Below are 13,997 nucleotides of genomic sequence, written 5' to 3'. Positions count from 1 at the left end.
CAGACAAAGTCCCAAAGAGGGAGGAAGATGCCATGGCTGTACCAGGTATGGTACTTTTTGTCTCAAGTCCCACCAGTCAAAATCACAGCCTTCCACCCCAGGAGGAACCACCACAGGGCCACTGGAGATAGGGCCAAGGGACAGCAGCGTTTCCCAGCAGGAGCACAAGTCCCCAGTGTGATGGATGTTTGATCTGTGCACAAGCTTTGGTTTGAAATGAGAAAGTTCTCCTTGAATTGAAGATTTTTTATGATGATAATTATGATTGATATTTGACTTATTGGGGGTTCAGAAACCAGCTGCTGCCCAGAGTAAGGACCAGACTTAGTAGTTTCCCAGTACAAGCAAAGTCTACGTTTTAACCAGTCAGAAAATTTATTTTTCTAAATACTTGCTGAAAAAAACCTTCAGAAGTGCTGGAGGAGTCGCATACATGAGTTTACTTGCTTTGCTACCTCAGAGTACATAAAAAGTCATTTTTAAAACAAAATACGTATGGCTTTTCTGAAGACACACAGTATTGTAAGCACAGGCAGTTCTGCCCAGCTGTCACATGAACATGATGTACTACATCTTTTATCCCAGTAAACCAATAGTTTCCGGGGCAAACGGTCACAAAACTACTGCATCCAGCTTTGCCACAGGGGGCTAAAAAATGCATCTTTGATAATGAGCTTGACAGGCGTTAAAGCTCCTTACTTTACACTGTTTGGCTTCCAAGATACTGATAAAAATTATCTGGTTAATAGAGTCCTGCAGACATGTATTACATTCCCCTACATGCTTACAACAGTTTTTCCTTAGAAAATAAAAAAGTGAGGAAAATGGGATGGTGCCCTCACTGCCACTTTTATCACTCTCTGCCAGAGCAGAACATTGTTGGCATCTTGCCTGTGGCTTTCAGGAAAGCAGGTACTTGAAAAGAAAAGGGGTTGGGTTCTGTTGTTTTTGTTTTTAATAAAAATAAATGCTGAGAAGTTCACTCATTGGAAATTTCAGTTGGAAGACATGAAGGTCTACCAGTGTTTGAGAGTCTAAAACAAGATCACAAATAAGTCTGAATGAAATAAAACATCCCAAGTTACTGCTTTGGGATCACTCTCTCCTGCAGCAAGAGTGGTTGCTCCTGGCTCAAGGCTGTTGAGCCTTGTAAATAATGCTATTTTGAGAGGTGGTACACATTACCTTTCACTGGAGGGTCCAGTGATGATGTTCTTGGTCACCACTAAGGAGATCAAAAATTTTGTATCAAAACCAAGCCCTACATCAAGCAGGGACATGCCAGAGATGAGCAGAGAGGTAGCGTCACACCTGGAACTGGTCCTGCTCAGTTTTTGTGCCCAAACACTTCTGGAGTAACCCCTTTATTGGAACTCTGCTAACAGGGGAGTAATCAGGGCAGCCAGAAGGCTGGAGGAACAGTAGACGGGCACCTGCAGGAGCTTTGTCTATTCAGCACTGCAACAAAACCACATGGGGAGTGGCTGCATTGGAGTTCAAGAACCTGCCCTGCAAATAGAAATGTGATGACGAAGGAATCTCCATTCTAATGGACAGAAGTAATACAAGATCCTGTGGCTGATTCAGAAATAGTCATGTTTTCAATCATGAGGCTAATTAAGTCTCTGGACAGGTTGTGGTGAACTCTGCCTAAGGAGTTTTAAGATTAACATTCAATACTTTTATAAATATACACATCTTATTCCAGCTACTAGACGTGAAGAAGAAATTAGAGAAAGTCCTGTGGCCAAGTGGCCACCTCTGGGTTTGTGGCTGCTGGCACACACGCACACGTCCTGCCTGCCCTGGAGCAGCAGCCTCAGCACTGGGCTCTGCTCCTGCCCCTTAGCAGCAACATCCACCCCTGTGTATCCAGAAGGGTTTGGATTCCCACAACCTTCACATTATTCCCCTTCTCTTTGCTCTGGATCTTCTTCCCTTTGCAAAACACCCAAGTTTTCATTGTGGCAGCCAGAATTGGGAGTTCAAAGGGCTGGGAAATGACACAGTCCTAAAGCTGAAATCCTTGCTTGGCATGCACTAATTACAGTGAGGGAGCGCACACTGGCTTTTTTAAATACACCTGGAGATAAAACCTGCGTCTGGGCATTAGACTGGCACTTTTGCAAACACTATTCAGTTCAAATAACCTGTGTCTACAGCACAGGGACAAGACTCCAGCCTTAAACTACAGTGTGTGGGAATATACCTCCAGCCACAGAAACATAAATTATATGGAATATAAATACAAATATTTATATGAAATGTATTTTTATACTGGTCCAGGCTCTCCACATGGCAAGACACAGTGCAAAATTCAACACCGCTGCTGGGTGCATACAGGAGCCCAAAAGTCTCCATTTCATCGCAGAGATGCTCAGCAGACCGGTGCCCAGCCCTCCTCTCATGCAGTGGGGCTGCCCAGCTCAGAGCATGCTCCAGCCCTAAAACAAAGCTTGGTGAGCAGGCCAGCAGCCAGAGACTGTCCTTAAAATAAAGGGCAGCATCAGCAGGATGCACCACAACACACAGGACATGAAATTCATTTCTCTTCTGGAATGGAGCTGAGCATTTTAAGGACTATTTAACATCAGAAGGATGCAAATTGTTGCTCACAAGTTATTCACCAAACTCAGTAAAGCAGCTGCAAGAATTGCTCACTGTCTACTTTCCACAGAGATCAGATTTTTCATATTAACTCTCAGAGACTGGGTGTGCATCGAGGGATGTGGGACACAAATGTCTCCACCGATACTGTCAGTAAATTAAATGTGGATACAGTTGTGGCTTTCATCCATGGCTGGCACACACACAAAAATTGCCAGATGCGTTTCTAAAGGTTGCTGTGCTGTTTAAGAAGCTGTCCAGAACAGGCTCTCCCTCCCAAATGACACTCAGACTTCTATTTTTAGAGGGGTTTGAGGTTTTTGGTTTGTTAGGAATGGGAGATGATTGCGATTCCCCCGTCCCTTCCCTAGCACCAAGCATCTGCAGGGCAGCTTCGGGCCCATTGGTGGGGCAGCTCCCTGCACACAGTGCATCCAGGGAAAACCCATGCACATTGTATCCCCCATGCTGGTATTGCCGCATCACCACCAAAACAAAAATAATAATAATCCCACTGCAAACCTCTCCTTTGCTTTGCAAGGCTTTGCTGTTTCATCTGCTCCTTGGCTGGAGTCATAGCCAGCAGCAGGTCCCATCTCACAGTTCTGATTTAAAAGGCATCTCCTTAAAACTCATTGCCTCCACACACACTGCAGACTCCCAGCAACTATTTTGACATTTTTCTATGAAAAACAAACTAATTTTGCTGTGATAGTGTTCATGCAGAACAAAAGGACTTATTAAAACCCAAACTTCTTCCCTATTACAGCCTTCCATCCACCATTTACTCATCAGTCAAGGCCACCCTGCTGAAGCCAACACCTGTGTAACCCTCCACGAACTCTCATTCCCAATTTCCCAGGTGGAGAAGAGCACACCTGGGCTGGGGTGTTGGGTTTGTCACCTGTGTGACGCAGGAACTGCTTCCTTGGGGACAAGGTACAGCTCCAGGCAAGCTGCCAGGGAAAACCATCACTTGCTCTCAATTTGGTCATCCTAAAAAAACCCCCTGCAATATTCACATTTGCATATGATGAAGGTTTACACCCAAAATAAAGTGTGATGAGACACTTCTTTCCTCTAACCGTCCTGTTCCTCCCACAGTCTGCTGTCAAACAGATACCTTGATTGGAAAGCAGTGATTAACCATGGCAATACTGTAACTAAAAATATGAACAGGAGACCTGACACAAAAACAGGCTTCATTTCCAGGCAGCATTTAACAAAATCGATGGAGCTTCTTCTACCATCTGTCTCCCTGCAGAGGAGCCACATGGCATGAAGGAGCTCGAGGTCTCTAGGTGAAAGGATACAGGTAAACATGAAGCACATTTGACCTTACTATTAATAATTTATACAGCATAAATGACCCTATTATTAACAACTTATACAGGCAGCTCCTGCATCTTCTGCACTAACACCAAAACCAGGCCAAACCCCTGCAAAACTCCAACAAACCTTATTAAAAGTTAAGTCCTCCTTCGAGATTTGGAAGAGTACCCAAAGAGGGACCAAAAAGATGATCCCATTATCAGGTACGTATAACGCCACCACCTCCAAGCAAACCCCACCAGTAGCAAGGTTGCTACAGGACCATTTTCAGCAACATTGCACTTATTAATTTACTTGCTGTCAGCAAAATAGTGGGAGAAGATTATTTTTAATCAGGCTGCTGCTGGCAGCAGTGAATCAAAAAGTAGCCCCTCAAGAGGCATGCAGGGCTGGGTCTGCATCCATTCACTGGCAACTTCCATGGGCCGTGGTCATGGGGAGGGAGTTCAGATCTTTAGGGAAGATTTTGCTATGTATTTGTGGCACTGTCTCATAATACTCAAGTTTATTTCCAGTTGATACAAAACCTTCTGGTTAAGCCATCAAAAAATTCATCCAGGCTAACAGGAGGTTGTTGAAGCTGATGCTGTATCAGGAGAGGAGCATGGGAGCTCACCTCACCTGCACCCACTGGGTGATAGCAGCGATGCTGGGTGGTATTTTAAGGGAAGCACAAAACAACCAAATGCCCACTGACATGCATGCACGCAAGCACTTAAAAGCCTGATACGTATTTATTATTAACTGGCTCTGATAACAAGGTGTATCTTTAATCATAGGATTATAGAATGGTTTGGGTTGGAAGGGATCTTAAAGCCGTCTCATGGGCAGTGACACTTTCCACTTGATCCTGTTGCTCAAAGCCTCTTCCAACCTGGCTTCGAACACCTCCAGGGATGGGGCATCCACAACTTCTTTGGACAACCTGCTCCAGTGCCTCACCCCCCTCACAGGAAAATATATCTTCCTTATATCTAATCTAAATTTCCCATCTTTCAGCTTAAAACTGCTACCCCTCATCCTATCACTGCACTCCTTGATAAGGAGCCCCTCTCCAGCTTTCCTGTAGGTTCCCTTAAAGTACTGGAAGTTTCTTTAAGATCTCCCCAGAGCTTCTCTTCTTCAGGCTAATCAAGCCCAACTCTTTCAGCCTATCCTTACATGGGAGGTGTTCCAGCCCTCTGATCAACTTCGTGGCCTCCTCTGGACTCACTCCAACACATCTGTCTTTCCTACGTTGAGGACTTTCTATAGATTTGACTTGAGAAAACCAAAGTATTTGTGGGGCTGTATGAAATCCCCCAGGAACCTGAACCAGCAGCTCCAGCTAGGTGATGGAGGTCAGGCTGGAAAACCCACCCACAGCACCCCAGCTCCTCCCTCCTTCCTTGGTTTAACCTATCCCAAACCTACCCACAAGATTATTCCACACATCCCACGCATGATGACATTAATCTCCAGTTGATGTTTCAAATTCCCTGCAACATGTAGGTGGCGGATTTCAAGAGAGGTTTCTTTTTCTCAGTAACTCTCCGTAAAGAAAAAAAATCCAAACAAAAACCAAAAATCAAACAAACATCATCACAAAAAAAAAAAACCCGGTTGTAATTTAAATGCAAAGAAAGACGTGCCAAAGTCAGGGGGGCTTTTCCAAGGCAGAGATGCATAAGGAAGAGCTCCCACATAATACAAGCTGACAAGTATGATTTCCCAGTCCTGGTACCTCATTGGTTTTGAACAATATTATCGCTGTCAGCACTAATCCAGTATAAATAAGGACATGGTACAGAATTTCTCCTTCCTACCTCTGCAGCGTGGTGCAGGGGAGGAGATGGGGGGTTTGTAGGACAGGGTAGGAGCTCTGTGCCTGTTTCTGAAAGACAGTCCTGAACTCCCATGCCTCCAGCTCCTAGGAAAGCTCGTACACCCCAGGTGGCCCTGCTGGCATCAGCAGCTGCCTGGTGACCCGCTGAGCATCTATGAAATTAAAACACATTTCAAACTAAACTGAAGATTAAAATAAACCTTTCAGTGAGACTGTGACTGCAGAAAACCCGGTAGCTGTAACCACTGCAAGCCTTAATCACCTTTCATTCACACATATAAAGAAAAACTGCCCAAAAGCCTCCAGAAACATCAACTTGGGACTGAACTTCTACTAAAAACAAAGAGCTGAGGCTATTCAATAGCTGGCAAGGCAAGGCGGGCTACATTTTGTGCTACTGCATTGCACGTGAACAACCTACTCCACATCAGGCAAGCGTTTGCCTTTTTCCTACTGATCCTGTAGAAACTCAAACCTACAGCCTTCTTGAAACAAAACAAATGAAAAATGGCCACACTGGACCAGCACAGAAAGTGGGAAAACTCCCACACATAAGCTTAGCTCACAGCCCAAGGAGGGAAGCAGCCAGCATTGCACTCCCATCATCTTTACAAAGGCAGATGGATCTCTAGTGGCTTTGAAAGTCTTTCTAACTAACTAGAGAAAGTTTGGGTCATCCAAATAGTTTAAAGTTACTGTTTGGGGAGGCTCTCTGCCTTCCCCTTCCTTTCCACTTCTCCCTCCACATTGCCCCCTCTCAGATCCCAGCAGTATGTCAGATCCCATGCACCAGTGCTGGGTAAATCACGTTTCATGTGACCTACAGAAGCCTCAACACTGGCATTTAGGGAAGGGTATTTCCACACACAAACATGTTTTTCCACCTTTAACTACTTAAGACCCTGTGAGGGAGGTTCAAGAAGAATAGACACCTGATTTAATCTGTTATTTTTTTTCTAAAGGGTCTTTAAATTTTGAATAAGGCCAATGAATCATGCAGAAAGTTTCTGCCTTGGCAGAGAAACCCAAGTTGTTGTATTTGGGCACCAGTTCAAGATGCCCAAGGGCATGCTTTACACTGGGGCTCACTCCAAGGAGGCATTTTGTAGACTTGCATCATGTAGTTGTTGAGTTTTATCATATTTTCAATCCTTTCTACCCTAAAAAACCCTGCCTGGGATTTGCTTCAGCCACTACATCCCATCAATCAGCCTAGGTTTGTGGCAAACAGCAGGTTTTGGTGCCTTACTCTTATTTTGGTTTAAATCCTCAACACCATCGCTTCAGCCACCACGCTGGCACCGCATGGGTTTTAACTGGCAGGGACCGCCAGCCCCAATCCAAAGAACTTCCCACATTCCCAGAGTTTGGGTGGGGCCTTTTGCTTGGTGGTTGTTGGTTTTGAGCTAGAGCCATTTGTCCCTCCCCTCCTTTGGCATGGACCAACATGCTGCCAGTGGATAATAGCTGGAAAAACCCCACCAGTTCAGCATCTGAATGCCTGAAAAAAAGTTGGGGTTTTTTTCACCCCCAGAGAACAGAGGTTGCTACTGCACCTTGTTCAGCTGAACAAATTCATTCAAAATTGATAGGGATTCTCTTCAGATCCAGTTTTTTTCAGCCCAGCTCTCATCTGGAGTGCACGAGATATCACTGGAAGCACTATGATGCAATGTGGGAGCATGTCACTGTCCCCTGAGCAGCTACAGGCTAGGCACACTAACCACATCCCTGCTTTTGAACCCACAAAGCCAAGAGCTAAAATGTTCTTTGGCATTTCTGTTGCAAACTCTTCGCTTCCCAAGCCCCCATTTTCACATGCCTCATCCTTAGCTGGTCAAAACCTCAGTCATCCTGTGTAGGCAACATCTATAGACAGGATCAGCCCTCAAAACACTCCTCAAAAAGGCTATATGCATGTCTTTGAATAGAGAAGTGGTGAAACATCCCCATCCCTGTGCCCATCCTGGGCTGCAATGGGAGTCGAGCTGCTGGTTCAGCCACGGCATTGCCCTGTGCTGTGCAGAGCTTGACAGAAGGGTCAAATAATTTTCTCTTACATTCATGAAAAAAATAGTTTCCCCACCAATGTCAGACCTGTCAGTTAGGGAGCAGGTTCCAGCAGGTCTGAAAAAATCCCCCTTGCATCTCAGAGGACATGGCTGGAGATGCTCCTGCAAGCCGAAGCCTTGAGTCTCTTTGCAAGCCCAAGCTCGGTCACGTGCTACTGCTCAAACAACATATCAGAAAATACAGGTCCTAATTTAATTCGGTTCTCGCATATTTTCTGGGATGGTTTTGCCATCCTTTCCTGTATTTATTTTTATTGCCTCAAACCTGCTATTGGTTTTCTCAAATAAAAACCAAATGTTTCTTACCAGCTCATTTCCTTGCCGAGTCACACAGCCAACACTAAGCACATTTAAATACACCATTTCCTGAAACAAGGCCACTTAAAAAATATCATAAAGCTGATTTTCTTGCCTAATGAAGAAAAAAGCTTTTTTTTATGTGCCAGTAGATGTCTCTGGTTCCAGTGCAATCTATTCAATGTGATGAAAACATAAGGCCTGGAGACAATCATTGCTAAAAGACAATGCAAGAAAGTTTTTGCCATTTTGGATGTAAACAGTCATCCATAGAAGTTCCCAGTGACCAATCTCTACAGAAACAGGTGCAAAAAAAGGCCTGGAGAAGTGAGTTACAGAGAAATCTCCACTCAGGGAAACCTGCTCCTCAGCAAATGCTTGTTTGGCCTCTGAAAACAATGCAAGTACCATCTCCTCCAGAGGAAGAAATGGCCTTCTCCAATGTAACCATGGCTGCTCTCATCAGCCACGTGGTCATCTAATCTTTCTGAACATCACAGGGTTTCTGGCTTGAGTGATGTGTTGCAGCAGCGATTTCAAAAATCTAATTAAGCTGCCCAAAATACCTTCAGTACACTGGAGATGCAACAGATGGATTAAAAAAAAAGGAGCTAAACTTGTGTATGGATGCTTGACTTAAAAACCTGCCCAGTATATTTCTGAGTACTGGCGAGTAATTCAGCAATCAAAGAGAAGATCCAAAAAATCTCTCACATCTACAGCCACACACACAGAGACCTTTCCAACACCTAGTGGGACCTTTCCTGCAGCAGTTTCGATCCCAGATCTAGTGCTGACACGCAAAGCAGGTTTGCTGCAGGTTATGTTTGTAGATTCAAAGCTGGGGGATTTTGGTCCCCACTCCCAACACCTACTTCCCACCTGTGTGAGCAAGGCCAAGCACAGCAAACCCAACCCCGACACGCTGAGCAGTGCCAACCCTTGCACACACTTGCTATGGAGGTGGAGGACTTTCCACTTCTGCTGGTTGGAACACTGCATGGCAAGCATTCATTTCTCCCCAGAAGGGCTGTTTTCTTGAAATATTTTTAGATATCATTGTGAATTTTTAATCATGTAGTGGAAAAAAATGCACCTTTCCTTCCCATCTACCAGAAGAAAGAGAAAATATTTCATATCAGAACGCACTAGTTCAATTGCACATCCTTCATCATTCCCAAGGAGCCAAATTCTCTTTTTTCCAAAGAAGAGGGTCCAAAACCATCAGCCAAGCCAGGTCCATCTCACTGTTTGTGTGTGGTGTCAGTTGGCCCCGTGCTCTGCACCCCGAGACTGCTAGGGCTGCCCCTGGGAGCTGCCGTGCACCATGCAGGCACAGCCCAACTCCTCCCCGAGCTCCACTCTGTGTCCAACATTTTGGTGAGACGTACTCCAAGCGACTTAAATCATTATTACAGCAATAAAAATCCTTTCATACATTTGCTGCAAGGAATTCTAGGTATTGGGGGAAGGTTTAAAAGTTTCAGAGCAAATTAAGCTAAGCACATTTGAAAGCACTTATATTAAAATAAAGTATCTATAAAGGTGCCAGTGTTTCAGTAAGATATTGGTCGCAAAATTTTCACTCTTCCACAAATAAAGCCAGTTTCTAATTGTTTGAAAATTTCACCAAAAGCAGCAATTATTTCTTTTCATTTTCTCGCTTCCATCCTAGGTTCCCCTACATGTTAGCTCATTGGGGAACAACATGGTAAGCAGTTTAATAAGTCACAGATAACGAGCAAACTTTTTACGGCTAGTATTTTCTTTAATTATTATTTTTTGAATGAAAGACTGGTTCATGAAAGTTGATTCCGCCTCCACCAGAGCCTGAGAAGCCAGCAGCCACAGCCCTGATTGACCTTCCCTGCCAGCCACCCACCTGCCTTGGCCAAGGCAGCCGAGGCTCCCACATCACCGTACACCATGGGCATTTCACAAGCAAGGGAAAAATCCTCAATGAAAACAAGCAAACAAAAAAAAAATCCTTAAAATAAATAAAATCACTACTTTCCACTCAACCAGCCTTAAAAATAGTCAAATAACCCAAATCACAAATTACAGCAGGCCAACTGATTTATCTACATTGATTGCTCCACAAATGTATGCATTTTGGAGAGAAACCACGTTGCTAATGACATCTTCTCTAAAATTACCTGTTCTCGCACAGGCTGTGTGCCTGGCTCCCAGTGTGTCACGTATGTGAGTACAGTGGGATGAATTTGATGTCATGGTCTAAAATTAAATCTTTTTGGCTTGTGACTTCATCTTCAATATTAAAGAACATGATGAGAGCATTTTCTCATCTCAAAAGACAACAGGACTCATTCGCTCAACACCAAGGAATCAAAAGAATGGTGAAAAGGAATTCCTATGTGTTCTTGCATAGCCATTACAGCACCTGAATTTCCAAGGTTAGGCAAGTATTTTAAGTCAATACAAGACATCTCAGTTGTATGGAGCCCAATGCGTTTTTAGGTTAATTTGGCCAGGGTAACAGACCACAATTTAAAGAAACACACCAAGAGGCAGCCCAATTTCTGCCTGTCATCTCATGGAAGGCCGGGCAGCCGGCTGGTTAGCATGCCGGCAGCGCCACAAGCCTAGTGCTGGATGCAGCTCTGCACAGCCCTCTCCCAGGCAGGCCCTTCTGCCTCAGCCAAAGGGTCACTAAAAAATTAAGAATATTTTGATCTTGTTTGCCCCCAAGTATCTATTCTGTTAAAAATAAAAATTAAGAAGTCTTCCTCTCCCTGCATATGACTCCAGAAGGCATTGGAAAAAAAAAAAAGCTTTACATATAGCTGAGACAAACGACATTGGTTAAAATTTCTTTAAGAAATGCCATGGGGCTTTTCCCACACATGCTCAGATGCACAGTCTCACAACACTGACTGAAGTATCTTGTGCCTGGAGCCCATATTTCCTTCTCGTTTCCTTTTTTATTCCAATAAACCTCAAACCGACATCTTCTCCCCTCCTCCTCCTCAGAGCCTGCATCTTCAAACCAGTTACACGACATGGAAAAAATTAACTTCAAATATCCTTGTTTCCCACTGAAAAGATGCTCATCCACACAGCTGCACTGTAAAACCTCAGAATTCCATCTATCACTGACCGGCTTCACAGCCCCGTTCTGTGCATGCAGATAACGTTTAAATTCATCCTCTGTGCATCACATCAGGCTGAGAAAGCAGGTTTCCAAGCAGAGGATAAAATAATGCTTAAAGGACCTGAATGCCAACCAGCCCATCCAGGCCCAGGCTCCCTCTCCCTGCCCAGATCGCTGCCTCGCAGCCGGAGGAACCAGCAGCTCTGCCAGAGAACCAGGCGTTTGCGTACCCAGACCTGCCTACATAGGGCTGGGGATGGAACTGCAAATAATCTGATGGGCTTGGTATTCTATCACCATCCACCAGCTTGCCAGCAGCAGGCAGGCTGCTTCAGTTTAACTGGGATTAGGGGAAGAGGAGAATATTATTATTATTATATTTTTTCAAAAAGAAAAAGGATTCACACACAGAGGTTCAGTGCATCCTCCTTCCTCCAGCATCACACTTAAAACTCTAGTGATTCCAAAAGACATGCTCAGATCATCACCTACCTTCCATCATGGTGGCAGAATTGCATTCCTCAATTTCCAAGGAGCCTGAAAAAATACAGGAGAATACAATCCCAGTTACCAGATGCTTAACGTAAGCCCTCAAATCAAACGCCTCCAATCCCCAGCTTGCTTAGCTGCCAGAAGAAAAAGGAGATAAAAAAAACCAAACAAAACCAATGCTGAGGCTAAGAGCAGGCCATGGATGCTGCTGTGCCTGTATCACCTCCAGGACCACCGGAGGATGCTGAGAGAAAGGGAGGACGAGACGGGCTCGTCTCGGCTCTGCCAGCAGCACGGAGCGTCCCTCCCGCCCCACACCTCCTCACATGCGCGATCGCTCCCGACACAACCCCCCCGGGAACACACCAACCTATTTCCCATTTTTCCCCCCTCCACTTTCACCAAAAGCATCACCCCTCTTCATACCTCGTGACGCACTTCCCCTCCCTCTAATCCTATTGCAGCGGCTGGGGGAGCCAGATTAATTACCAGGCGCTGTCAGATTAGGAGCATGCGGGAAGACCGGCTGGGAAAGGGGGGAGGGAAATAAATCCAGTGTGGATAAGACAGCGGAGCTCGCTCTGATAGCACCGGCTGCCAGCTTCGGCAAGCTTGGCAAGCAGAAGGACAGCGAGCTCGGGCCCTCTGCACCTCTCCCGCAGCCATTCAAGAGAGAAATCCATCGGGCTGACGTCACATCGCCAGCAATTAGCCCCGAAAGGATGATGCAGGAGAAATTTCTTCCCAGCTGCCTTCCAAGAGCACCTGGAAATTAATTTCTCATGAAAAGCAGCTGAAGCATCGCCTGAGTGGGGGACAAAAGTTGAGGGAGAGGGGAGGATACCACCCACCCAGGGACCCCCTGCACTTCCCATCACTGTGTCCGGCAGCAGCAGGTTGGCTGTCCTGCCACCTCTGAGATGCCACCCAAGCCAGACACTGCCAGCCTGTCCCAGCAAACTGCCACATCCCCTATTTCTTCCTGCCAGCATCCAGTCCCCTGGTACGGGACCTCACTTAGCCCCAGGCAAACCCTCAGTGGGGTGTGCCACACTTACCAGCTGGAAAACTATTTGTGAGGACTGCTACGAGGGCAGAGAGAGAGTTTGGCTGGAGGTGACAGGCACTGTCAACGTAGGAGTTAGCTGGGACACCAGCAGGATCACCCCAGTAAGACTGCAAGATAGAAAACCAGCTCCCCAAGTTTGGTTGTATTATTTTTCTGCTAGCAAGAAAGATGCTTTAAATTACCTTACATTGAAGGGGACCTCACACAGCTGCCAGAACAGCAGGGGCATCCCTGGCTCATCAGAAGCAGCACACACCACTGGAAGGGACAGTACGGATAATCTCAGTTGGGAGGCACCCATGGATCTGTCCCTAAGGGCACCGCCGCAGTCAAGCGCCTGAAGACACAGGCATTATGACCATCAGCACCAGCCTGCACTTGCTGAGGAGCTGCCTACCCCTACCTCTGCTCCATTTCAGCGCAACCAGCCCATATCAGCACTTGCAAATGCAGCTTTTCACCACGAGCTTCCATCTGTGATGGAAACTTAACTTCTACCTCTCATCCTGCACCATCACCTTTAGGACCCAGCCCACTCAGCCACATGCATCTCTCAGGACTTCACCCTGCTCACAAGCAGGGAGAACAACACCTGCATCATTTTTCCCATTTAAAAAATCTAAAAGCCAATCACCTCCGAGGATTTGGTAACACCAGTGGGGAAATGAGCTTCAACACCAGGTCTTCAGCTCCAGCATCACTTGTCCCAGGCCCCAGAGTGTCTCTGGCTGCATCACTCCCCGCATCCCAGCCAGCAAAAAATGCCACCGTGCACTGGGGCAAAGTGATGGGATTATTTAACAGATGGTTTGTTTAATCCCCAGAAGGAGCTCCTGCAACTTGCCTTGGCTGCTGCACTTCTGGCACCGGCACCAGGGTTGCAGAGAAGGGTGCTCAGCACCTTTGGGAAATCTGTTTGTGATCCCAGGGCATCTGCTGCCCCTGCAGACCAGGCCTAAAATGTCCCAAGGAACCAGGCTGGCACACGTGGCAGGACACCCGGGTGATGAGCATGTACCTGCCATGTCCAAATCCCTCCTGGACACATCAAAATAACACTTATTGTCTGGAATTCATATAGCTGCTGCACAGCAGGACACGGAGTTGCCAGAGCCCTCTCGCACCCCAACCTAACCCCAGGTTAGGCGGACCCAGCAACCCACCTCTCGCAGCACTTCTAATGCTCTTCTT

At 46.0% G+C, this 13,997-nt stretch overlaps 1 protein-coding gene across 1 annotated transcript in view; it reads right to left on the bottom strand.

The window, feature by feature from the left end:
• SGIP1 (SH3GL interacting endocytic adaptor 1) overlaps positions 1-12,048 on the bottom strand; it is a 54,649-nt gene extending 42,601 nt beyond the window's left edge. The window contains exon 1 of the mRNA XM_069861973.1: positions 11,738-12,048. Within this exon, the coding sequence (XP_069718074.1) occupies positions 11,738-11,747 (10 nt within the window). The 5' untranslated portion in view covers positions 11,748-12,048. The remainder of the gene's footprint in view (positions 1-11,737) is intronic.
• Between the last annotated feature and the right edge of the window lie 1,949 nt (positions 12,049-13,997).

Source organism: Phaenicophaeus curvirostris, chromosome 8 (genome assembly GCF_032191515.1).
Source record: "Phaenicophaeus curvirostris isolate KB17595 chromosome 8, BPBGC_Pcur_1.0, whole genome shotgun sequence".
In the NCBI taxonomy this organism is placed as follows: domain Eukaryota; kingdom Metazoa; phylum Chordata; class Aves; order Cuculiformes; family Cuculidae; genus Phaenicophaeus; species Phaenicophaeus curvirostris.
This window is presented reverse-complemented; position numbering and strand designations above follow the sequence as displayed.